Consider the following 27,536-nt stretch of genomic DNA (forward strand, 5'->3'; position numbering starts at 1 on the left):
TGCATGCCATGGCATTGCTGCAGGTTCATCAGGCTAAGGCTCTGAGGGACCTGCACGCGGGAGGTCACGACTCGGCGGAGTTCTCTGAACTGCGTGCGGCCACTGATCTGGCGCTTCGTGCGACCAAGGTCACCGCACGCGCCGTCGGGCGTGCGATGTCTACCCTGGTAGTCCAGGAACGCCATCTCTGGCTGTGTCTGGCGGACATGAAGGATGCTGATAAAACCCGGCTCCTGAATGCTCCGGTTTCCCAGACCGGCCTGTTCGGCGAGACGGTCGAGGAGTTTGCGCAGCAATTCTCCGCGGCCAAGAAGCAGACTGAGGCCATAGCTCAAATCATGCCACGTCGGAAGCGTCCTGCGCCTGCCCCATCCACGTCGGCGCCTCAGCCTGCTCCTCGCCGAGGGCGTCCTGCGGCGGCCGCCTCCGTTCCTCCCCGGGGCTCTTCTAAGAAGCGAGGAACCGGTCGTCAGCAGCCCGCCCCGCCCGCTCAGCCCGCTCCGAAGGGTGGAAAGAGGAGATCGAAGCGGCCCTGAGACGGGCGACCTAGAGATGGAGGGGATCGCTCTTCGGGAGATGGTGAAGGCACCACTCCCCCCACCGGAGGAGGGCCGGTTGGGGAATCTTTTGTTTCATTTTTCTGTTCCGCCGACTTTTCAGTCGGCACCCACAAATTCACAAAAAGAGCGAATTCCACTTCCATCTCTAGGTCTTCAGATAAGCGCCGGAGATACGAGCGGGCTCATAACCCCCCCTCGTTCTCCGACTCATCAGAGGAGAACGAGAGCGGCGCTCGGGCTCATAACCCCTCCGCGCTCTCCAACTTCTCAGGCGGTAGGAGACAGCTACGGGCTCATAACCCATCGTCTCCCTCCTCCTTCGCCAGAGGGTGCATCGAGTGGCGAGAGGTGTCTTCAGCAGAGCCTCCCTTACTCAACCACCCAGCAACGGACTCAGGTGAGTGTTATCACACACAACACTGCTGTCGGTGCGGCCGTTACGCACACACCGGCGATCACCTCCGTTGCGCCCGCCGCGGGTACACCGATCGTGCCTTTAGTCCCCCTCGCACGGTGTCTGGGGGCGTGGAAACAGCTTCCCAGCCCGTCGCGTTGGCTTTTACGCACGATTCGTCTCGGCTATGCGATCCAATTTGCCCGGCGTCCCCCCAAATTCTCCGGCGTTCGTTTCACTACGGTGAGAGCTGCCGATGCGCACGTCCTCCGTGCGGAGATCGCTGTCTTATTGGCGAAAGACGCGATCGAGCCGGTCCCTCCAGCCGAGATGAGGTCGGGGTTTTACAGCCCTTACTTTATTGTACCCAAGAAAAGCGGCGGCTTGCGACCGATCCTGGACCTGCGTTCGCTGAACCGTGCACTTCACAGAATGCCGTTCAAGATGCTGACGCCCAAGCGCATATTTCCATGCATTCGTCCAAACGATTGGTTCGCATCCATCGACCTGAAGGACGCGTACTTCCACGTATCGATTCTCCCCCGGCACAGGCCGTTTCTCCGCTTTGCGTTCGAGGGGCGAGCATACCAGTACAAAGTCCTCCCATTCGGGCTCTCTCTGTCTCCCCGTGTATTCACCAAAGTAGTGGAGGGGGCTTTAAAACCCCTGAGAGAGAAAGGTGTGCGCATTCTCGCGTATTTAGACGATTGGCTCATAATAGCTCAAACACGTCAGACGCTGTGCGATCACAGAGATTTAACTCTAAAACACCTCGCTCGTTTGGGTCTTCGGGTCAACTGGGAAAAGAGCAAGCTTTGCCCCGTGCAGAGAATCTCTTTTCTCGGGATGGAACTGGACTCGATCGATTTGACAGCTCGTCTAACAGAAGCGCGTGTACAGTCGATTCTGACTTGCCTGAATACATTCAAGAGCAAGAGCGCGGTCCCGCTGAAACAATTTCAGAAGCTCCTGGGGCATATGGCAGCAGCCGCAGCTGTAACTCCGCTCGGACTGCTTCATATGCGACCGCTTCAGCATTGGCTTCACGATCGAGTCCCGAGGAGAGCGTGGCTGCGCGGCATTCACCGTGTTATCATTACACCTGCGTGTCGTCGCACTTTCACTCCGTGGTCAGACCGTGCGTTTCTCCGAGCCGGTGTGCCTCTGAGACAGGTCTCCAGGCATGCAATAGTATGCACAGATGCTTCGGACACGGGGTGGGGGGCCACGTACGATGGGCTTGCGGCTTCGGGGGTCTGGACGGCACCCCAGCTGCATTGGCACATAAATTGCCGAGAAATGTGGGCTGTATATCTTGCGCTCGTCCGTTTCAGCAACGAGTTACAGGGCAAAGATGTATTAGTTCGCACAGACAACACTGCGACCGTGGCGTACATCAATCGTCAAGGCGGTTTACGCTCGCGTCACCTGTCGCATCTCGCCCGTCATCTCCTCACTTGGAGTCAGAAGAATTTGAGGTCTCTTCGTGCCATTTACATCCCGGGCGCGCTCAATGTAGAGGCGGATGCGCTCTCTCGGGCTGCGCGTCCCGGCGAATGGCGACTCCACCCCATTGCGGTTCAGCAGATTTGGAGACGTTTCGGCAAAGCGCAGATAGATCTGTTTGCTTCCCCAGAGACGACCCATTGTCGCCTGTTCTATTCACTAGCCGACGACTCGCTCGGCGTGGATGCATTGGCACACAGCTGGCCGCGAAACATGCGCAAATACGCGTTCCCTCCGGTGAGCCTCATTGCGCAAACCCTATGCAAAATCCGGGAGGACGAGGAGAGCGTGCTGTTGGTGGCACCGTATTGGACAACCAGGAGTTGGTTTCCAGAACTCTCTCTCCTCGCGACAGCCCCTCCTTGGAAGATTCCCCTGAGGAAGGACCTTCTTTCTCAACAAGAGGGCACATTATGGCACCCGCGCCCCGACCTGTGGAACCTCCATGTGTGGTCTCTGGACGGGGCACGGAGGATTTGAGTGATTTACCGCAAGAGGTATCTAACACTATTGCTGCAGCGCGAGCGCCGTCTACGAGACAGGCTTACGCGCTTAAATGGAACCTGTTTGTCGACTGGTGTTCTTCCCAAAGTGAAAACCCCCGAGAATGCCCGATTAGTGTTGTGCTTCTATATCTCCAGCGCCGTTTGGAGAATAGGCTGTCACCATCCACTATTAAAGTCGATATCGCTGCGATATCAGCTCACCATTCACCCGTAAACGGTAGAACAGTGGGTCAGCACGACCTGGTCATTAGATTTCTCAGAGGCGCTCGAAGACTGAATCCTTCGCGTCCTCCCTCTATTCCTCCTTGGGACCTGTCCTTGGTGCTGAAATCACTCCAGGAAGCCCCATTTGAGCCTCTGCATAGTGTGAGTGTTAAATTTCTTACTATGAAAACATTAACTCTCCTTGCTTTGGCTTCTGTTAAGAGGATAGGGGATATTCATGCATTTTCGGTCGACGAATCGTGCCTTCAGTTCGGGCCGGCTGCATCCAGCGTAACACTGAGACCCCGGCCCGGCTTTGTGCCCAAAGTTCCCACCACTCCTTTCAGAGATCAAGTGGTGAACCTCCAAGCGCTGCCTTTGGAGGAGGCAGACCCAGCCACGGCTTTGTTATGCCCTGTTCGTGCACTACGTGTGTATATAGACAGGACGCAAAGCTTTAGGACCTCAGACCAGCTCTTTATTTGTTTCGGTGGTCAGCAGAAAGGGAAAGCTGTCACCAAGCAGAGGATGTCCCATTGGATTGTGGATACTATAGCCCTTGCATATCAAAAGCAGAATGTGCCTTGTCCGTTTAATTTACGTGCTCACTCTACACGCAGTGTGGCATCATCTTGGGCACTGGCTCGCGGTTCCTCGCTAACAGATATTTGTAGAGCTGCAGGCTGGGCGACACCTAATACGTTCACAAGATTCTATAGTGTTCGTGTCGAACCGGTTTCCACTCGGGTTCTTTCTACTAACTAGTTAAGAATGCCGAGGGTCGGCTCGTGTGTCGGCTTGGAGCCTCTATTTTGGTGCTGCACATCTGCACCAATATGGAAGGCCTTCGGGGCAAAAACGTCTAAAAAACTGTTTTTGCCTCTCCTCCACCGCCCTGATAGCTGGTGTTGCGGAGCATCCGCTGTCAACCTATCACTGATGTATTCTCTGTAAACCTGTGTAGGCTAGGCGTCCACATTTGTCCCCTACGTGGGGTTCATTTGTGTGTTACTCCGTGGGGTACTAATCCTCCACGTTTTCCTTAGCAGAGCCTGCTCTGCATCTCTCTGCATACTATGTTTTGTTCAGAGACTTTTTATGAGCAACCTATCGGTTGTTTCATATTTTATGTCATCCATTCAACCTTCTTAGGGGATGGCTTCCGCAGTGTTCTAGCTCCGCTCAGTTTAGACGCTTCCCCAGTTCGCTGCTTCACTATCGTGGGTTGAGGAACAGGTAGTGACCGGCCTTCTGCATTTCGCCTTAGGTTCCGCCCCTTACGTGGAGGGCGGAGGGCTTTTACAGACACTGGAAGGGTTCAGCTGCAGTGGCGTTTTGGTAGGGATTCCCAATTCGTCGGTCACGACGTGACGTCGTCGTGACCGACTGAAAGGGAACGTCTCGGTTACGTATGTAACCCTCGTTCCCTGAAGGAAGGGAACGGAGACGTCACGTCCCGTCGCCACAGTTTGCTGTTCCATTGCTGTTTTCAGGCCGGGCACTGCTGCTCGGCTTCTCAGCAATAATATAGCTAATTTGGTATTGTGCACCTGCGGCTTATATACGCACCTGGCGGGGCGGCGCCGGCATTATGCAAATACCTGCATGCCAAGTTCATTGGCGTTTTTATAGTTTCTCGAAGTAGATAGGTCACCCGCGGAGCGGTTCCCAATTCGTCGGTCACGACGTGACGTCTCCGTTCCCTTCCTTCAGGGAACGAGGGTTACATACGTAACCGAGACGATCTCAGCTGAAGTAGTACTTTTGAAGTAAATTTGATGAGGTATGTCATATCTGTGCATTGTATAAAATAAAAAAATAATAATTTTCAGAAATTTTTCAATTAATTGAATTAGAAACAAAAAATGACTTACTTACTATACTTAGTATTTTTGTCTTGTTTTCAGTACAATATCTAAAAATTCTTAAATCAGGATGCATTTTCTTCCCATTCTTCAATTTATAGATAACAACAAATGAGATTTTAATGATATTTTGACCATTGAACTAGGAAATGTCCCAAATCTGGTCAACTTACGCTAGGAGGGCATTGCTCCCCCCTGATCCCCCCCCCCCCCCAAAAAAAAAAGCCAACCATAAAAACGTGTGTCTCTTTACACTAATAGTGTCTCCCTTGTTGACGTGCAAGCACACGTGCAGACCGCTGGTAGGCAGTATCCACGCGTGTAACCACAGTAGCAGCGCGACCGTCACAGAAGAAGAAGCTTGACAAGTTAACCCACAAACGAAGAGGAAACAGCAAATTGTCGTGTATAATTTGAGAAGACCAGCAATGATGGAAGTAAATAAACAGCGACTTTTGTTGCAGTTTGAGTTAAATCACTCCTCAACTTGGCTCGTCTTTGTGTTCACCATCGCAAACGGAAATACCTATGACGCGGTTTTTTTAACCTGACGGGAGGGGTTCTGGTGGACCAATCACAGTGCTTGCGGTCCACGTAGATCTGACGCGCTGTTAAAATTTTTGCGAGGTGCGCGTCAGGCTTAGCAGAGCTACGCACAGGCTACGGATAGCCCTACGCACGACTATAAATCGGGCTTTAGACTCACCTTATTATTCATTCAAATACAATAGCCAATGGCAAGTCTCCAGCAACTTTCAATGTTTGTTTGCTTTAGACATTGTTCTGTTTATTAAAATAAGAATATGCAATGATATATAGTAGATATAAATTATATAAGATTGTTATACAGTGAAAATACAGTATTGTAACTGCTGCGGATCGAGTGCAGTTTTAAAATTACACTTTGGCAGTTTTGTCATCGTCAGTTCATTCAGCTTGGGTAAGCTAAAACGTTGTGTTTTATAATGTTACGTTGTATTATAATATCTAATTTCCAGTGTTATGAACAAAGCAGTGTGATTTATCTTTGGACTCGTCACAACTCACACTTACTGTATTTTAGGGCTTGTGCTTTAAGGATAACCTTGTGACAAATTTGTTAAATTGCTTTAATGATGTTTTAATCAATAGATTATTTAAAGCGTTGTGCTTTGTTGTGATGTTTGCTGAAGCAGCTTGAATGATAGAGTCAGGAATGAATGAAAATATCACCTATGGGTCTGTCAAGTCGAGGAGATTAGACTGAATGACGTCACCAGAGTCTGCCATACTTTAGCTTTAGATGAATTGACGGCACATATTAAACGTCAATACTGCATTATCATATCTATACAGTGTTGACGTAAAAAATTTTTATAATTGGGTTGGGGGCAGCTGGTACTCTGCAAAATGTTTTCAGATAAAGTCTCCTATAGCCTTTTATTCCCTCTGCATTTGCCGACATTGATAAGACACAGGATATGTACCTCAGAGGTATTTTCTGTTTGAGGGAATAAAATAAAATAAAAATGTTGCACTGTGGTATAGCTTCCCACCTAAAATTCCTGACTGCCCCCCGAGTCCAGCAAGCCTACATTAGTACCGGGCCTGACATAGGACCTTTTTAAAAGGTAATGCCCCAGTGGCAGCTTGGGACCAATTTTTTCTGACAGTGTAGCCATAGTTTCCATAGAGATGAAATGTTGCTGAAAAAATAAATATGGCAGATTGTTAAGGAGTGCAATGACCATGTTACTGGGAGTGTGATTAGCATTGCTCTTTATACAATAGATGGGTCCAATAAATGGTCCCAATGTATGACAGAGTTTAGAGACACTGGCCATTTATTCAGAGAGAATAGCCTATATTGATTTTTGCATTAAGGCTGCCTCAGGTGAAATATCATTCTCAATAGAGGTGACATGATATGGCCTGGCAAGTAAACTATTGCTCGGTCAAGTCCCCGCACAATAGTAAAAATGTGGCATAGCCATTAATCTGGACAAAAACATTTTGAGAGTGGGTCAAAATTATATGCTACCTCGGCTGTGATCACAATAGAAAATCTTACATTGTGTCTGCACCAAACACGCACAACACATAATAACACAACAGTTCGCTCCAATTATTAAGGGCCATCAGTAAAACCTGCAATGTCATCTCAACACCTTTGCACTTACGCAGTTCAAACATATACAGGGTTTGTGTTCCTCTCCAACAAAGAGGTTTTGTCTTCTCTCATTCACGGTTTCACCTCTGTGATGTACATATCTGATCCTGAGGAAGGAAATGGGAAATGACTCAGGTGCCCGTTTTAGACCCTGACTGTCAGTCTTTAACTACTTTATTGATCTTTCTCAATGTCACAGGACGGGAGTGAGGCTAAATTAGATGCTGATCTTATGAGACAGTGATCAGTACTGGATGTGGCTTTCAAAAAGACTTTAAAACTGATCTACCACATTCTACATTGAAAGGGCTCTCATCGGGTGTGAAATAATGGTGCTATCTATGTTAACTGTGAAATCAAGTCTCAAGTATATCAAGTATACAGTATGTAAGGGATAATGTAGAGGCAGCCGGTAGTTATTGGGAAATAAGCCCCGACAGTGTGATCAGGACCCGATGCGAAGCGGAGGGTCTTGTATCACACTGAAGGGGCTTATTTCCCAATAACTACCGGCTGCCTCTACATTATCCCGCTTATTACACGGCTACTTGCAACATAAGAAAAAAAACTGAACATGAATATGAATTTGAAACATTTTATTGGCATATTTGTTTTAAATTAACATTTTTATCCTTCCGCGAAACTTTGCACAGATGCATAAAATGATCCTAATACCTTATTAAGATCCTCTGCTTCATACTTGTCTGTCTCCATTTTTTCTCTTTTAGCCAGTCTTTGAGAAGTTTTAATGCCCATTCTGTATTTTTTTGTGTGTTGGCTTCGTAGCTGTCATGCTCTATTTTGTCAAGTTCAGTCTCAGTAAGCTCTCTGTGTCTTGTCGTGGTTGTCGAGTGTTTGTCACAAGATGGCGCCAAACAGACAGTAATCTTTATTGATCTTTATTGGCGCGGAGCGATTTTACTCGTGAAAGTAGTCCGGCTATGCGTTATTATTTTGGAGCGGTTATTATTTGAAAAGAACGAACCTGCAAATGTCTCAACTGACCAATCAGAATCAAGCATTCCAGAGAGCCGTGTAATAAATCAATATAACAATCAGGGCGCGGTGTGTAAAAAATCTGAGGGGGATGTTTTTCAAATATTTATATTTATGATAAAAATAACTACCTGCTTATATTGATTATTCAGATTTGTTTGTAACTGTTGAAATAAAGTATGCATAGAAATGTAATCAGTCCCACTCGCACCCGCCCTATGTCAGAAACCAATCCAGTTGGGCATTAGAGTCGGACGCTCTATCAAGGTGGCTTAAGGCCATGAGCTCTTACATCTGTCACTACATCACTTCTTGAGTTTGGGCATTGAGGTTTACTATTACTGCACATTTCTGACTGGCTGGCCTCTGTTACAGCCCTTACAAAAATTTGCCATGGTTTTACTACAGTTAAAACAACAAAAAAAAACATGGTTAGTGTAGTAAAATCATGGTTTTGCTGATGGTAATCAATACACTAAAAACCCTGGTCACTACACTTTTACCACAAAAAAAAAACAATGTAATTTCCATAACGGAGACACTTAAAAAAGCAATTACAGAATTTGATGACAGACTTTTCACCTCTTTTCTGCTTTCCTGTGTCATCCTGGGAGTTCACCTCGATTCTAACAATGGTAGTTTCTGCTGTCTCATTCTGATTTGTTTTGTGACAGTCCTGTAAAGTACGATGATATGCTGCCTGGAATCCTTTTCTTTTATTATCTGACTGTTTTCACACTGGTGCTTGGCAATTTGGAAAATTCGGGCATGGATTAAAAAAGGATCATGACATAATCTAGATGCACTGTCACAGGAACAGAAGCGCTGACAGTAAGACTCCATTTTTGATTTTACGGTTGTTTACACTATTGCTAGCAGCTTTTCTACTCAAATTAAATAATATTTAATCATTTCTATAGCCATTTGATGACCATTAATCATGGGGGGGGGTACATTTTGTCCCCAACGGGATTAAAACAATTATTGATCAGAGGTGGGATATAAAGACCAGAGGGGGGATAGTCCCCACCATCTCCCCCCAAGCAAATCACACCCTGATAACAATAAACATTTTTGGCTGTACATCTTGATTGGTTATATGTCTGATAATCTAACACATTAGGGTGATTGTCACGAAATCCAGATTTAGAAGGTGTCCAGTATCAGAAGCATTGAAGCCATTGTTTTTTTTTTTTTTGCACATGTAAGATTAAGGTCTGAACTTACTATAACCATTATTTTTAGAGCATTTAAAAAATATTTCCTATAGAATTATTTAAAGTTTATCAAAAATTGTCATTACCGCAACATGATATTACATGAAATATATGCATTTACAAACTCATGTTTCGGTAATGAGAACTAAAAAGTTGTCTAGGTACTATGACAAACAAAATTTCAACTTTTATCTGGAGAGAAAAAATAAGAACTGCTTACCTGGTAGCCATCTTAAGTGTCACAGTCAATTATGTCCCTTCCAACTTTTTTTTTAAATGTTAGTTCCTTGAGGGCTTAAGCAATGATAGAAAATTGTTGCGGAGGATGAGAAAATTGATCATGGACACATTTATATTCCTTATTATTGTCTCTACATTTACCAATGATCACCAAATACCACATGTTTCTTTACAGTAAATGTTTATAGTATAACATGCACTGAAGATTTTTATTTTTTTAGATTTTTTTAATTATAAATATTTCCATGTCAAAGAACCCAAATCCAGTCATGGACACATTGCGGTAATGAATATGTTCCCCTTAAATGTGGAAAAACAACAAAATTGGTTTGTATGATGTCATTTGAAATCATGTGCAAAAATAGTACATGAAGAGATGTTTGTAACTGTATGCTTCTTATTTTGATAGCATTTACTTTTTTATCAAACACATCATAAGTCTAATTTCACGAGAATCACACATTTTTATTATTTTTAATTATCAAAATACTATCATACATATAAGACAATAAAATCAACAACATTCGTAAACATATCTTCTAAAGCAGCATGGTGGCAAAATAATCTAACTTATGATTAATAACTCCATGATGAGGCATTGATAAAATCAGCATAAATAAATAAAAATACTTGTTTCCTATTTATTTAAATGTTCTCAAAATGGCCTTCAGCTATCATTAATCACACAATAAATCAAATAGTTTCCAAACATTCTCTGAATCCAGCACAGCAGAGCAGACCAATTTGAAAGTAGGATTAATGAACAGAGCTATTCCAGTAGACTGAGATCTCAGTGGACAGACATTTCCACAATGAATTATTCTAGGTTAAATCAATTGCAAGTTCTAAATGCTTAAAATAGAGCCAGACAACATTTTCATAGGCTGGTTTGCTCCATCCTGCGTCTACTGGGACACAGATTTTTCACTGGAGCTGAGTGCAATGCCATGAATATGAATGTACAGTTATGCCAAGAAAAAGCTATTCAAAAATCACCGTGTTGTGTTGATGCATCTTTCCTCAGTTTATCCACCTCAGTTTAGGACACGATTTGGAGGTGATGTGAATAATGCGGCACCAAGTATGTCTTGCCTGTTTACGCGTGCATGCAAATATCTGTTTGCTTGTGGTAATAACATGGCTAAAGCGCACAAGTGGATGGATTCAAATGAGACCCTACACAGTACAGAGCTGACTCGAATGCGCATCCTTCCAAATGTTGTCTATTTTACTTTGTAATTTAAAATGCCATGAATTTGTTAAAGCTAGATTGACAGCTTCTACGTGGTGTTCATCACTTTGCTGCCAAAACAAGATCTGGCCAGAAACAGACATGATTAAACAATCTGAATCTACAGTATATGGCTCTGTTTCAAAAACTTGTTAGCGCTGGATTGTTTACTATACCCCCTACACAGGCAGCATCCTAACCGAAATGGGACCTCATTAAGCAACAAATTTGAAACACTGTAGGCATCGTGCACATAAACCACATAGGAGACTTGATTTACAATTGCTTTTAATAGTTTGGTGTAAGCGTGCGGAAAATGCATGAATAAAAAGTAAATAAAATACAAAACCCTCAAATATTGAGTAAGATAGTACATTTGGATTGAGCTTGTTTGAATATAAATGCAATTACATTTTTATGTCTTGTTTTGTGTACTTTGGAGTGTCTTACAGTGCATTACGGGATAGCATTGTTTATGGAGAAAACCTTAGAATTTGTCCAGAATAGGTGTATGATCAGAATGGGTCATTTTAAACAGTTCGTGTCAGTTTAATTTGATAAATTGTATCAAGTTTGTCCACATATAGTACAGTAGTACTCTAGGTGGTCAACTGGTTTGCATCGTTGGCTGACACCAAAGCATGTAAGCGGCGCGTAGCGGGGAGCGAGCGAGGCCGGATCAATTGCTCTGTTTCGCTCCGGTTTCACTCTGATACCGCTCATACCACGAGTCTAGGGCATTTACAAATCTACCCAGAATTCACCTGTGCCTTCAACAATTAACAAAACTGGCAGCCTAGACTTCAAAAATTGTTTGTCTAACTGTCACAGACAGTTAAAATAGAGAAATGGATATTTAGATAATGTAAGACTAGAGAGATTAGCCTACCGTTAACGTCATACTAAAAAGTGTGTAATCTCTTCCGTTCTGTCCAGCGCGCTTGTTAATTCAGCTCGCAGACAGCAGCGTGGGTATCACAGCCGCTTGCATTGCTCTGACACACTGCCTGTGGGATATGCGCATAACAGGTGTGGTCCAACCACATCGCAACAGCGGATTTTTCGGCAGCAGTCATGCAATAAACCTGCTCAACGTCTGACACGCAGGCAGTGTGTCCCAGGCGTAATGCTTCGGTTGAAAATGGCAGGTGCGAACGTGGAGCGATTTAACCGGGGCGGGATGAAATTGTAGGTGAGCAGAATTGAGCGAAGTGGTCTGGTGCGACTTTGAGCGGTGGAGCGGGGTTAGCAAACACCCACCTGAGCAGGAAGCGGACATTTTCACAGCTCGTCTCTGCTCACATCCTCTGGCTGACATTACTTTAATCTTAATTCCAGTTTATTAGAGTTGAGTAATTTTTTGATTTTTTGTTGTTTATATTATTTTATTGTTTGATATTTTTATATTTTTTTCTGCATTCTCCCTAAATAAGAAACCAGTAAAAATATATTCCTACAGTGAGAGACCTCTTGAGTCAGGTATAGCACACAACTAAATCAACATTCAGTTCTTAAATGTCAGCCTCTAGATTTAGCTTTGTAAGCTGCCACAAAGGTTATGCAACATCTACATCCATTTCTCCAGGCGCCTCTCCTGTTTGGAGGATCACAATGTATGTATAGTTCATAAAAGTCGTCTTTGAAAAGAGAGATGCTTGATTTTTTCAAGAATCCTTCAATGACTCACAAAGCTTGCGAGTCAAAGTCACCAGAGTGTGAGGTGAAAATGCTCATGAAAGTGCACTATTGTGCTTTTAAGAAGATCTTCAAGTAGGCTCATGTTAGTTGTTACGGTATTTTAATTTAACACATTATATGTTCAGGGCCACCCCTGACTCTATTGGTGCCCTAGGCAAGTTTTTTAATGTCACCATAACACAAAAATAAATAATAAATGAATAAATATTTAGATATGTACATTTTTTATATAAAACAGTATTGCTGTATTTGAATAAGTGCATTTCGCATGCTTTTATACTGCTACCGGTGAGCTGATGGATGATTTTCTCTCGGATCAATTCAAGCACGTTTTTAAAGAAATGTTTCATAGACGTTTGCTTTTGACACATGCAATAAATTGCCATTTCTAACTCGCTCACTCCACAAACAGGCTAGTGGTGCGTTGTTTTTGAGATCTTCACGCGTGATGACGTTTAAAGTCTCAGACAAAGTCTGTTGTCCCATGTAGCTACTTGTTAGCAACCAGCCATTTAAAGACACTTTAAAGCAAAGCTTCCCAATCCTGGTCCTCAAGGACCCCCTCACAGAAAGTTTCAGATATCTTCTTATTTCAAACACCTGATTCAAATTATTAGTCTTCTTACAAAATGGTAAACGTGTCTCATTAACAAGCTTATGAGTTAAATCAGGTGTGTTGAATAAGGAGACATCTAAAACATTCTGGGAGGGGTCCTCGAGGACCAAGATTGGGAATCACTCCTTTAAAGCTTTAAAAAGTCACGAGTGGGGGATTACTGGTGTGTGTTATATAATAAAACATGAAAATACATTGGGATGTGTTAACCCAAGTTCTTGAGATTAAGCAAAACCCCATTAAAAAAACATTGACTTTGGGACTATGGAACCGGAAGTGAGTTCAACTCACTTCACACAGAGGGTTTTATGGTTATCTTACTATGTCCACTTCCCGGGAGCGATCCCAGTAAATTTACGTTCACACAGAGGCTTGTCTGGCAATTTTCAGGTATTTTCTGGGACCAAAGTTATGTGTGAATGAGGTTTTTGAAACCGAACTGATCACAAGCCCCATTGACTTCCATAGTGGGATAAAAAGAATTCAATGAAAATCAACGGGGCCTCTAATTGGTTTGGTTATAAACATTTCTCAAAATATCTTCCTTTGTGTTTATACAGGTTTGTAACAACATGAGAGAGAGTAAATGATGATAGAATTTTTATTTTTGGTTGATCTACCCCTTTAAATGAAATGCAGTTATCTGTACCTGTTAAGTATATGCCAGGAAAATGTTAATTTTAAGATGTTTTTCCATACATTCTAGGTTATGAAAATTCAGCTTTTTAGTCAGTCAAAGTCAGGGAAAAGTCATGCGATTTGACATGCTGCATACACACAGAACGCGAAGTATTGAGTTCCTCGCATTAGATTACTTGCGAGAATAAATTTCGTGTCATGCAAATTTTGAGTTAAGATGCATTTGAGGTGAATAGGTGCGTTTTTGCGGCATTTGTGCCATCCAAATTGTGTCAGTTTGCGTCTATTCGTGTCTATTTGTCTGTTTGCATTGACTTTGAATGTAATTTACTCACGCAATTTATTCAACTTCAGCATTTGGTGTATACTCCTCACAAGGCCGGGTGTATGGATTTCCCCTCTGCCGCCCCAAAAATGTCAAGCCAACCATAAAAAAAGTACTGCCTCTTACATAAATAGCATCCCTTGTTGGCAAACAATATTTAAATTAGCTCCCGCCCACCAACGCTCAGTGGTCTCTTCAGCAGTATTTAAAGCACAGTAAAGGAATGCTATTCTCTACAACAGCAGATTTTACATAAATGTAATAACACAACACATATAAGAAACTGTTATATTCATAGTAAAATATCCCCAAAAGAGCCCCTAACCCTTTTTTTAAACTAACCTCATTATTTATTCAAATACAACAGCCAATGGCAAGTCTCCAGCAGCTTTCAATATGTGCAGCTATGGTTGTAGCATGATATATAGTACATATAAATCATATAAGATGATTATACAGTAAATATTCTGTATTGTAACAGCTGTGCATCACATGCAGTTTTAAAATAAAATTTTGGCATTTTTGTCATTCTTGTCACCTCATCTAGCTTGCGTTTGAGAAAAACTTCAAACGCAAAAATTGAATTTTTAAGTTCAGAAGGAGCTTTTACTCTGCAAGGTCATCGTAAGGTTAAACGTGGTGTTTTATAATGTTACGTTGTATTATAATATATCTAATTTGTTGTGTTATGAACAAAGCAGTGTGATTTATCTCTAGACTCGTCACAACTCACACCTACAATATTAAAGGGCTTGTGCTTTTGTCTGATGTTGTTTCTCTCCGCAAACAGGATAACCTTTTGACGAAATGTCATGCATGTCAATTTGTCAAATTGCTTTAATGATGTTCTCATCAATAGATTATTTAAAGCGTTGTGCTTTGTTGTGATATTTGAGCATGGTTGCTGAAGCCGCATATATGATAGAGACAGAAATGAATGAAGACGAAGCCTATGGGTCTGTAACATTGAGGAAGTAAGATCGAATTACATCACCAGAATCTGCCATACTTTGGCTAAAGATGAATTGACGCCACATATTGCATCATATCTATACAATGTTGACATTCAAAACTTTTATAATTTGATCGAGTCCAGAAAATATGTCCAGAAAAGTCTCCTTAATTCCCTCTGCGTTTGCTGACATTGTTAAGACACAGAATATGAATTATGGATTTTCTGTTTGAGGGAGACAAATAAAGTAAAACCTCCAGATTTGTTTGATATTTACAGTATGTTAACTTTGAGTGTTATGGCTGACCACATGGCTGCCCAAAATTCCTGACTGCCCCTCAGTTCAGCAAGCCTAGTACCAGACCTGTCACCCCATTGGAATGAGAGCCCTGCACGATAGGTGCCCTTCAGTCATTTTGCACCCTAGGAAACCGTCAATGTTTGCATAAAAGCAACATGGAAGTTTCAAAATATCCTTAGCTGTAACTATAAACTGTATTTGGCTCATTGTTTTATGCAATAAATGCTATTTATTGGTAGGAAATCTGTTGGGATAGCAAATGTGTAAATAGTTGTTCCAAACATCGCATGCATCTTTCTGTACTGTACTGTAAATACTGTATCCTGTACAGTCAAAGAAATGGCATTGGATTTGTGCGTCAGTAGAGATGAAGGCTGGCGGCACATGCTAGCCTCCCAGGATTCATTATATAGATGTAAAGTTGCAAACCCAAAGCTAATTCGATTTCAAGAGCACTTAACCTTGAACACAGAGGTTTTTCTTTCTGTTTAGATTCAGTAAAGTCCTGACGTCTACAGCATCAAGAGACTGATGCTGAAATAAAGGATTCTTTATCATTAGCTTTTGTAAAGGTTAAAGGAATATTCCATTTTCTTAAAAGAAAAATCCAGATAATTTACTCACCACCATGTCATCCAAAATGTTGATGTCTTTCTTTGTTCAGTCGAGATGAAATTATGTTTTTTGAGGAAAACATTGCAGGATTTTTCTCATTTTAATGGACTTTAATAGAACCCAACATTTAATACTTAACTCAACACGTAACAGTTTTTTTCAACGGAGTTTCAAAGGACTCTAAACGATCCCAAACGAGGCATAAGGGTCTTATCTAGCAAAACGATTGTCATTTTTGACATGAAAAATAACAAATATACACTTTAAAAGCACAACTTCTCGTCTAGATCCGGTCCAGCGCGACCTAACGTAAATGCGTAGTGACGTAGGGAGGTCACGTGTTACATATATAAAACGTACATTTGCGGACCATTGTAAACAATAAACCGACACAAAGACATTAATTAGTATCAGTTGACATACAACAACGTAGGAACGGTCCTCTTTCAACACACTTGTAAACACTGGGGCCGAGTTTCGCGTTCGTCCTCTGTGACCTCTTGACGTCATGACGTATTGCGTGAGGTCACGCTGACGCTTTCAGGACCGGAGATAGATGAGAAGTTGTGCTTTAAAAGTGTATATTTGTTATATCGTTTCGCTGGATAAGACCCTTATGCCTCGTTTGGGATCATTTAGAGTCCTTTGAAACTCCGTTGTAAAAAACTGTTACGTGTTGATTTAAGTGTTAATTGTTGGTGTCTATTAAAGTCCATTAAAATTAGAAAAATCCTGCAATGTTTTTCTCAAAAAACAAAATTTCTTCTCGACTGAACAAAGAAAGACATCAACATTTTGGATGACATGGTGGAGAGTAAATTATCTGGATTTTTCTTTTAAGAAAATGGACTATTACTTTAAGGTAAAAGCATGTTTAAGCTCAATCCAATCAGGCAAAACCATGAGGAAACTTATTCCCATCAAATCATCAGGGGAAACGGTGTAACACTATAAAAGTAGGGCTGGCATACTGGCAGAATTCAGCTTTCAAAACTTTGTGTATGTGAACAATAAACTGAAGCAGTTAAAGAGCTTGTTTCTCTACAATGTGACAGATCTGACCAATTAGCTTTGAACTTTAAAGTCAAGGGAGTGTTGTTTTGTTAGAGGGCTTGGCATTTCTCTTTATACTCTTTTTTTACTTTTTGTTAGTTTGTTTGCTTAGCCTCACTACAGATAAAAAGTTTAAGTCAGCTGTCGAGAAAAGGCTTATTTTAATCTGAAGCTTTTGGCAAACATTCATGTTAGCAACACATTAGCAGCGAGATGCTAACTCCAGTGTGTTTACAGGTATTTAGCAAAATAGTCAGATCTACTGGTTGAAATTGACGTCACACAATTAATGTTCATGAGTCAAGCCAAAACGTTTTATAATGTGCCATCAATAGGCCCATTTTTGAGATTGTGCTTCCTCCACCGACTCAAGTCTTAGATGTTTTGCATGGATTCTCTTTGAAGAGTCCACGCAGATGAATGGAGTGCAGTACTGAATCAGGCGCTTGTGTTGTCAACATGAAATGCTTACCTTCAAACAGCATCGTGATCATAAAAAATGCACTACTCACGTTTGGATCACAAGACCAGCTTCAGATGTTTGCGCGCTCTGTTAAGACTCACAGAGAGACTGAGATCTCCAGAGTTTGTTGAAAAGAACAAACAAGGAGCGAAAGGCACAGCGTGATGTAGAAACTTATTTCTGACCCCTTTTTTGCTTTCTGTTGCAGTGCTACCCAGTCACACCTGTGGAAATCCAGGGTTGATACCAAGAGGAATCATCCACGGGTCCAGATACAATGTTGGCGACAAGATCCGCTACAGTTGTGTGATGGGATATGTTTTGGAGGGGCATGCGATCCTCACATGCATAGTGAGCCCAGGAAGTGGTGCATCATGGGACTTTCCAGCACCATTTTGTAGAGGTAAGGTGTCCCATGATTAAATGGCTCAACAGTTTCCACAATCATGGAAAACCTGGAAATGTTTCATAGAAAATTAATTAGTAGCTGTTTGGTTCATGTTTTAAACATTTATTTAAAAATTATTTATTTCCTATGTAAATAAAAAAAACACCTGGGGACAGGTTTACGGTAAAAGGTCAACAAGAGATTACTTTAAAATATAAAGCTTATGATTTGTTTTGTTAAATGAGGTATCTTCTTCTTGTTTAAATTTTTGTCTTATTGCAAAGGAATCTTACGAGAAATGTTAGTACACACAGTAGAGACAATATTGTAATACTTACTGTAATAAAAATTGCCTGTCGGTTTCCAAATAGGAAGTTTAACTTAAAATGATAAATCTTTATTCTAGATTTAAACTGACTAAATTTGTCTGAATACCAAACAACCAATAAAAAAACATGAGGGGGGTTCAGGAAATTATTGTTTTTGCAAATCCATCTGGTGAAGCTTTTAAAAATCCATTTCAAGTAAACCTTAACTGTGCATTCACACCGCCACCGGCAAGAGCATCAATAAAAGCTCCGGATGCCCTGCCAATGACGCTATAGAAAAGGTGTTGTGGACGCTCTGATGTTCAAATGCATTCTCTGAAAACCTCTTAACCATAAAGTTGAACTGATTTCAATTCTCCTCGACGTTCAAACCGTACATGAGGCACCGCTGCTCACCGCCGGCTCTCATTGAAAATGAATGACTTCCGGCCACTGTGATGCTCTTGTGAATGCACAGAAATGCTGGGTACACACCAAAAGATAATTGGGCTGATTTTGGACTGATTTACCCCCTTCTGACAATCTAAGCTATGTCCCTACAGATAATCATATCACATTTTCCCTTGGTCTGAGGTGTGTTAAGGCTCTCCGAACCTGAGCGGAAGCACATCGGAGCCGCGCAGAACGCAAATCGCAAATATTAAACATGTTTAATATTTACAATCAGAAATCCTGATGTGTGGGGGGACCCCGAGGACAAACGTGCACGCTCTTGAGATTATCACGTGAAACTAAACAATATCCAATCAGAAAGTGAGATCATGGAAGCAGTCATGGCGCAGCACAAAGTGAAGTTGATGCAAAGTGAACTTGTACAGACCATGTTCCCGCTGTCTCCATGACTTCACCCAAACCCTTTTCTTTTTTCCCTTGAATTTTTGTTGAAAATCATTCCAAACACTATCATTGAAATTTCTTCCTGCATATCGTTGCCATGCTTATTCTGAAGTCTCGCAAGATTTCCTGTGTTCACAGTCGAGACTCTGGTTGAAAATCTGTTTGTGTGTGGTGTGCTGTCTTTCACACATCATGGCACACCACACACTTTAGGAGCAAAATTTTTTTTTATCTTCAGATTTGTGGTTTATCACATTTTGAAAATCTTATAAAATGTAAAAAAATCTTTTGGTGTGTACCCAACATAAGGATTGGAAAAGTTGTGATATTTTCTTTCATCAAAAGAGGTGGCCAGCAGTCATATCACCCTTGGACAGTACTTGAATGGGAGAACTCCTGTGAAAACTAGGTTGCTGCTGGTAGGGGTGCTCACCCTATGTGTGACGGGGACACTTTATTGTCAAAAAGCACCATCCTTCAGATAAGATGTTAAACCATTGGCTTAACAATTATCCCCATATATCACTCAGTCTCATCTTCACTAATAAGTTGGTGTGTGGTGGCCATTCTGGAGCAATATGGCTGCCATCGCATCCTACGGGTGGATGCTGCATATTGGTGATGGTTGAGAAGAATCCTCCTTTCATATGCGTGCTGCAGAAAAGTGCTATTTACTGTAAATGTAACAAATTGATTAAGCCTCAAACACTGAACATCTGAAATGTAAACTTTTTGTGTCCAGCTGAAGGCTCATGTGGTGGGACATTAAGAGGAACAACAGGGACAATATCAAGTCCGCATTTTCCTTCAGAGTACGAGAACAATGCTGACTGCACGTGGAGTATTCTCGCTGAGCCAGGAGACACCATCGCTCTGGTCTTCACAGACTTCCAGCTGGAGGACAGATATGACTTTCTAGAGATCAGTGGCACAGAAGCCCCTTCAATATGGTGAGTGAACTGACCTCTGGTGCTGTGTAATGTCCCAATCTGTTATCTCTTATGTCTCAGAATCACTATGGAGTAAAGTGTCTGACTTAAAAAGTAATGTTTAGATGGCATTCGTTTTGTAAATGAGTTCCATGTGTCCTTTCATGTACTGATTAAGAGTTGAGGTTTTTTAACTAAAATTGAAGAAAATATTGTTCAGCTGTGGGTGTTATGAAGGTTTTATATGCCTGGATGTCTTTTAATGAAACTAATGAAATACAGCTCTGGTTCCAAAAAACTGAAACCACATAGAAAATCTTGCAATTAGTTATTCATTAAATATAAACTAGTACCAAGAATAACCCAAAAGGACATTTATGAAAAACAAGACGTGACAGAAAAATAAATACCGAGATTTTTAAAGCTTGCATTCAGACAGATTTTTCATTTATGACTGATCTATTAGTTTAAAATCACTTACCCGTATGTCAGTAAAAGAAAAATTTACTGTACCTAACCTCATAAGGGAAAACTTGTCCCATCCAGAGAGGGCGTTTATAAATCAGGTTATATTCTACGCTCTAAAAATGCTGGGCTATTTTCAACCCAGCGTTGGGTCAAACAGGGACAAACGCAGAAGTTGGGTTAACCCACAAAATGTTTATATTTGACCCAGTGGCGTACTGAGCAAATAATTCACCAAGAATATGATCCATCCCAGGCCACCTTCACTGCTACCGCCACCACCACCCTGTTTATGTAATGCACCAGATTTGCTAATGTAGGCTTATATTATTAGTTAATATAACAGGTGGACAACCAGACAAATTACAAATTCGGCCACTGTGTTCATCTGGGTGGTAATTTATGCAGATTACAAAATATGAAAAATGGGACTGACCAACAAGTGATCTTAATAAGAAGGATACAATATATGAAGTTTGGTTCCAAATCACAATAAATCCATTTTGACTAGTTTGGGTAAAATGTGTTTTCTCTACCAAGAAAGTGACAAGATGAAAACCACTATTTTCTGTTACAAACTTTCACATAGCATCTTTAGGTTATAATAACATTAAAAATTCAAATCCATAATTTGATTTTGAAATATTTATCATAAAATCTGATTTTTTTCCCCACTAAATGCAATAAATCCATGACAATTTTTTTTTTTAAATGCTAGAAATCTATTGTATCAATATATTAATGTGCATTCATCGTTGTCATTGCTGCGGTTATTTGGGATGTCGTCTCGACGCTGAACTTTTTTGACAGCGATCAGCTATAAAATGCTTTGGTCCTGTTTGATTTTCATTGACTTTGAGTAAAATAATTGAAAGTTTTTCATAAGATCCTCTGGGGTCAATGTGTTAGCATGACAGAAGTTGATGCTGTTGTGTGAGAACAAGCAACAGTCTGCATTTTTTTTGTATCCCATTTTTGTGCCTCTCACGTAAATCATTAGATTTTGATGGCTTACAATTCTTAGAAAACCACCACAGGTTTATCAATGCCATCAAAATTATTATTTTGTTTTTGTTTGTTGATCAACAAGTACAAAGTAGATGAGGAAAAGTAGTGTGTATTCAAAGCGCCACCATTAATGTTTACAATGTGAAATAGTGCGCTGTGATTGGTTAAGCGGTTTTATTGCATCCTGCAGAGAAGGACGACTGGCGTGTGTCGCGAACATTATGATTTTGCAGCATTTCGTCTGCATCTGTGGCCAGCGCTTTTTATCATCCTTTGTGCCTTCACTGTGTGGCTGATATTGGGACATGTGGCATTTTTGCACCCCCAAGGTCCGCGATTGCATGAATGGTAGATTTTCAGAGGTCCGTCATTCATTCAACAGCCTATCACATGTCAAGCTGAGCTGACTGCACCGCAGGTAGACCGGGAAATGTCCCGGTGCTCCAGATGGCCAGCGCGCCCCTGATTTGACCCAACAATTAATTAAAACAACCCAGCATTTTTGGTTGAAACAACCCAGTTCATCCATTTTTGACCCAATGCTGGGTTAAAAATAACCCACTGCTTTTTTTAGAGTATAGAGTAAACCCTGGTGGAAATGAGGTAGTATAACAAATGATCTCACACTTTATTTAGAAAACAGATCACTTGCGCTGCCACTGTTTGAATTTGTTTCTGGATTTGTCAGTTTGATGACCGGCACTCGTCGCTTTAATGCTTTCTCTTGTTTCCTCTCCCCACCCGTTTCTCTTTACTTCTTTTCATCAAATGGATGCTTCTCAATTCTTTTCCGTCTCCTTAAATGTTTGCAATCCTGGCCAAATGGTAAGTCAGAGCTTACTGAGAGAGCATCGTGCAGGATGAGTCTGTCTGAACTCTATTAACTTCAAGCTCAGTGAATAAACATGTCCTTACTCTTGACGCGCAAAGCACGGAGACAGCGCGGTCGCTTCGGCACCCTCGCAAATAAATTTGCTTTCCGCTTCACCAAAACACAGGCTTGAAATTACACAAAGTCACTGAAAGAGTGCAATAACATTACTTTACCGGGCTGCTGATGAAATAACGGCACAGTCTATTTACACTGAATGAGAATAGTAATACCAGGATGTTTATTTTTACTATAAACAGCAGCAGCATACTATTTAGACATTTCAGGCTATGAAGGATGGAAGCTTTTTGAAATCTTGACAGACAATTAATCATCACACAAACAATTGCAAATAATAATGTCACTTCTGTCCATTTTACATTTTGATGATTTTTGGAAGCCTTCCAAACATAAAACGATTCAATAGGAAGTGAAAGACAGTGACGTAATGACCAATAATTGGTTCCCAATACTTTTGCAATTAACTTTTCCTAGTGAATAGTGAACACATGCACTGCCAGTTTTGAACATAAGTTTGCTTCATTACACAACGTTTTTATACTACAAACTAGGGGTGTGCCAGTTTCAGAATTGGTGATGATGGTTATGACGTGAGTCAAATGGGACGGTGTGAACATAACCGTCCAGGGTGGGGGGTGCGTTTTGCGACGTTCGCCTGTTATAGGAATCAAATACAGTTGAAAACGACATAGACCATTAATAACACAGACTGTTTCAGTATTTCAACATTCTCTATGATAAAAAACTTTTTAAAAAATATACGGTTTTGGGGGTTATAGAGTTCTAATGACAGTGTTCAACTATAACCGTCGGTCTCACGGTTATATAATCACCGCCACACCATTACTTCAAACTTACATTTTTACTTGTGCCCTTTAAGTTAACCCACGCCTGTGTCAGTTTAAAAGTAAAAAAAAACATTCGGTGTTTGGACATCAACTCCACGTGATGCAAGTGTTAATCTGTCAAACCACTTCTGTCTCTGCTGCTTTCTGATGCCAATTACTCTGAGTCACCCCCTGTTTTTTAAAAGAATATTATGTTGGCAAGTGTGTCAAGTATTACTTTGGGGAGGTGCATGCACAGTCAGCAGAAGCTCACTGCCAGGCGAACGTATAAACAAGCCTTAAAGCCCCCCTAACCTAAAAAAAAATGCACTTTTAAATGTGTTTCTATCAGAAAATGAGTCACCAGTGTGTGTGCAAAAACATCCTGTTATTATATAAGGCTATGTCCACATGAAGCCGGTGCATTCCCTATCCGATCATTTTTTTTCCTTGCTCTAAAAAATAATCCGTAAACACGAAACCACTGAAACCGACTGAAAGCGGTGTAGTATATATGCCGGACCAGTATGTGGTGCTGTAATTCTGCCACAAATATACACTATACACGGAGAAGAAAACTTTGAGCATGCGCATAACCAACGTATGGTGTTGTCCATTATCGCTTGTTGGTCACCACAATTGCATAGAAGCAATAGATTTTGCTGTAATAAAGCTAGTAGGCTTTAGTAGCTTCTGTAGCACGAACACAATCACGTAATCCGCCGTTATTGTTGTTGCTGTTACGTGTGACGCTTCCGACACATGATGTGATGACGTTTTCGCTTCACAAAATATATGAATTGGCTGTACAGACGAAACCGCGAGGGTGTCGGTTTCAGATTTATCCACTTTAGGACCCGGTTTCAAAAAATAGTGGATTCAGTCTCCCAAAACGCCGGATCCGTGTGGATGAAACGCCAATATGATAACAAATTTATACGTATACAGTGATACGCGTCTCCGTGTGGACAGCCCCTAAATCCAACTATTTTTCTTCGTGTAATCTTCAAACCGCAACAAAACAGGATGTTGGGGATCCCCTATCAATGTGATGTCACATTGATTACGCCCTACCTATGACCGCTCACAGACTGCACCTTATGAGGGTGTAGTTCAACCTTCTGTCAGAGACACATGTTTTGATGTAGTCCAAAGCACATGTTTTAAAATACATTTTTGTCTTTTATATTATTGTGCAGAATGAATTATATCTTATTTACTCTTAGTAATTATTTGTTTGTTCAAATTTAAAGGCACACAAGGCAAGTCTGAGTATTATTTCTCTACTAGCTCCCCCTAGTGTCTGGGAGTAAATGCGTTCTATATCTAAGACTATACGAGACTGAAGGACACCGGGTCAGATACAGCGAACTTGCAAGTGGGGTATTCTTCCTACAGACGGTAGGGGCGGGCGAGAGAGTCTTCATTCGTCATGTAATGAGTCATTTAACCATATACCGACTTACGAAGATGATTTATTAACATAAAAATGCTGCCTTGTGTCCCTTTAAGATGACCAGTGATATTTTTTCTCTATCATATTATTGTATTATTTGCATGTTAAACAATTTAAAATGTATTTATAAATTGAAATGGACAAAGATAGAGAAGCCGAAAGAGGTCAACCATATTTTTATTTTTGCTTGCTTGCTAAGTTGTTTTCTCGCTATCCTGACATGATAATCCAAATGCTATAATGTAATTTCCTGTCCATAATATTTAGTTTATTTTGAAGTGGACCGCTGATGCATATGAGTTGGGGTCTTTGCCGTTACCACACGTGTAGCTAATTGCCAGGAGACTTAAAGGAACAGTATGTAGGATTGTGGCTAAAACTGGTACTGGAATCACACAACTGGTGGCCAATACACAACATGACAACATAAACATCAGTTGAGGGCTGCAACTTTTTAAATGACAATATCCTGGCCGGACCACTGTTGTAAGTGATATAAATATTTGAAATGAAAATGATTTCTTAATGTCTAGTGACATATCAGCGCCATTTTATGATTAATTGATATACATTTCTTACATACTGTTCCTTTAATAAATAAATAAATAAAGTTGGATGTTTGATGTTGGTAAATTTTGGGACCATCTCCAAAGTCATAATGTACAGTTTATTTGAATAAATATCAAAAATCATTAAAGATGCATTATAGATGACAACTACATGAACAATGTACAGTTGGTTTTGTGACGCTTTGTTTACTTTAAGTCATTCCTATTTAATGCTGTTTAAAGTAGAAACGTATATATTATGGAGTTACGTTAGAGATGGTCCCTAAATTCACCACTATTAAATTGTCAATAATTGACAAATCTATTTCAGCTTAAGCGAATTTCTGATCCAAGTAAAATCTCATAAAGTGCTTTTGCTGTCTACAAAACAAAACAACACGTTTTATTGAATACACAAGAATCACAAGAATACAACTTTTGTTATCTCGTGATCACGAAAAAACAAGCAAACAAAAATAAATATAGTACACGACCTCTCACGGCTTCCGTACAAACAGAGGTCCAGTATTGTTTCTCTCAACAAGACATTATTCATTACCAACTATAAACCACGTCAACGTTACACGATGAATAATAAAACACTGGGTATGGAGCAAACAGATGAAATGATCTCAGCACAGCAACGACTCTTATGACAGAAACATGCGCAGCGCCGCCCATCACATTTACCAGCACCAGACTAAACATCGATCAGAGCGTAAGTACTCGCTGCCCTTTTGGAGTCTTTTAGATTGATTGGGCATCATATTCAGCCCGATTTCAGCTATCAAAATATACTGCTCATCCTATTAAAAATCTGGACAGGGTTCCTTTTAATGTCACCCAAATGGAATCGATATTGAAAATGCTGCTGAATGTCATGGGAGAAATTCGGCCCAGAGGCTGCTGACCGATCCAGTGTTCCAGTAATCCATATGAAACAATAGCACACCAACCATAGCACCTGTTTGTTAAATGCCACCTCTGTAAGGCCAAAATAACTCGGCTCCATCGTCTTTGCACCTGTGTCACGTGACCTCGGATGCTGTGGCTTCCAGACAGGAAGTGTTTTACTTAAATCCCCAGAAGCGTTGGAGAAATCAATAGCTCGATAGCACATTGGCTCTTGTTGTCTATATGTTTAAGTCTGCTACTATTCATCTGAACGGTCTCTATTGTCTTTACTGGTTGGGTATTTACACACCCAATTCAGCAGAGCACGGGGGATGTTCTGTAAAAATATAGAAAGCGATCAAAAAGCGTGGGGCTTTTTCCAAGTCCCAGAAATGGGTTTTGGCTAGACCAGCCTACAGCTGAATGCAGGTTTATGATCCTTTATATGAGATACCGGGGAGGATTTGGCTCCAGCTGAAGTTTATGTAGGTTGTTCATGTTCTTTTCATAGTCCAAAGAATTTTATATTTCTCTGGGTAACAGTAATAATGGCCTAATCTCATAAACATAATCTTGTTATCTAGAACTGTTCCGGTTACTACGTAATGGCTTGATAAGATTTACTTGAGATAACCTTGATCATTGTGAACTTCAGAAAACATGAGAGTGAATAAATTACAGTATTTGACAGAAATATTACTATTTTAATCGCACTTCAATAATTAATGATTGAAATGATGGACAACAATGGCAAGGTGGCTTGGCGATAAGGTTTATTCAGTTAAATTTACATAAATTGCATGCATTTAACTGAATTATGTTAAATAGAAGTTGCATTTGTGATCGGACTATGTAAATAATGTTTGTTGGTCATAAGCTTTCTAGTTCAATGCAAGTAATTCAAATTAACTATTGCAACATATCACTTTTATCCCAATTGTACCCGAGGTTCGACCCAAGACCAGAGCAGGTTTAGGTCTAAAAGTTTCACCTGTGCCTTGGACACAGAGCATATAATATTATCAGCATCAGGTCTCGGGTAACTTGAAAACCAGACATGTGTGCATCGTGTCCTTCTCCAACCTCTCCTCTGTCCTCCTCTCCATCATGTGGCTGGCGTTAGGTTAATTTTCATTGACTCAGACCTGTCAGTTAATTTTGAATGCACCTTGGTGTTGCCATCTGACAACAAATGAAAATAAATGGAGCAGCGCCCAAAATTGGTTGCGAGGCCACCAGGGTTTCTTTCTTCTGACTGCTGCATGCGGGGCTGCACACACGTCGGTGCCGTTTACATTCGGGGTCCAGTCAGGGTCAGGTGGGACCACGGGTTTGTCTTGGGTCGGGTTCTTTAAAAAAAAAGATTTGGTTAATTTCGGGTCGGGTATCTTTGGACCCGAGAAGATCAGGCCTACTTAAAACTAAATAACCAT

General features: G+C 41.1%; 1 protein-coding gene across 1 annotated transcript in view; it reads left to right on the forward strand.

Moving 5' to 3' along the window:
• The window catches only part of csmd1a (CUB and Sushi multiple domains 1a), a 667,584-nt gene that overhangs the window by 370,233 nt on the left and 269,815 nt on the right, over positions 1 to 27,536 (forward strand). Inside the window, exons 4-5 of the mRNA XM_065250481.2 lie at positions 17,739 to 17,933; positions 19,827 to 20,034. Of these exons, the coding sequence (XP_065106553.1) occupies positions 17,739 to 17,933; positions 19,827 to 20,034 (403 nt within the window). The remainder of the gene's footprint in view (positions 1 to 17,738; positions 17,934 to 19,826; positions 20,035 to 27,536) is intronic.

This window comes from Paramisgurnus dabryanus, chromosome 20, assembly GCF_030506205.2.
Source record: "Paramisgurnus dabryanus chromosome 20, PD_genome_1.1, whole genome shotgun sequence".
Taxonomy (NCBI): domain Eukaryota; kingdom Metazoa; phylum Chordata; class Actinopteri; order Cypriniformes; family Cobitidae; genus Paramisgurnus; species Paramisgurnus dabryanus.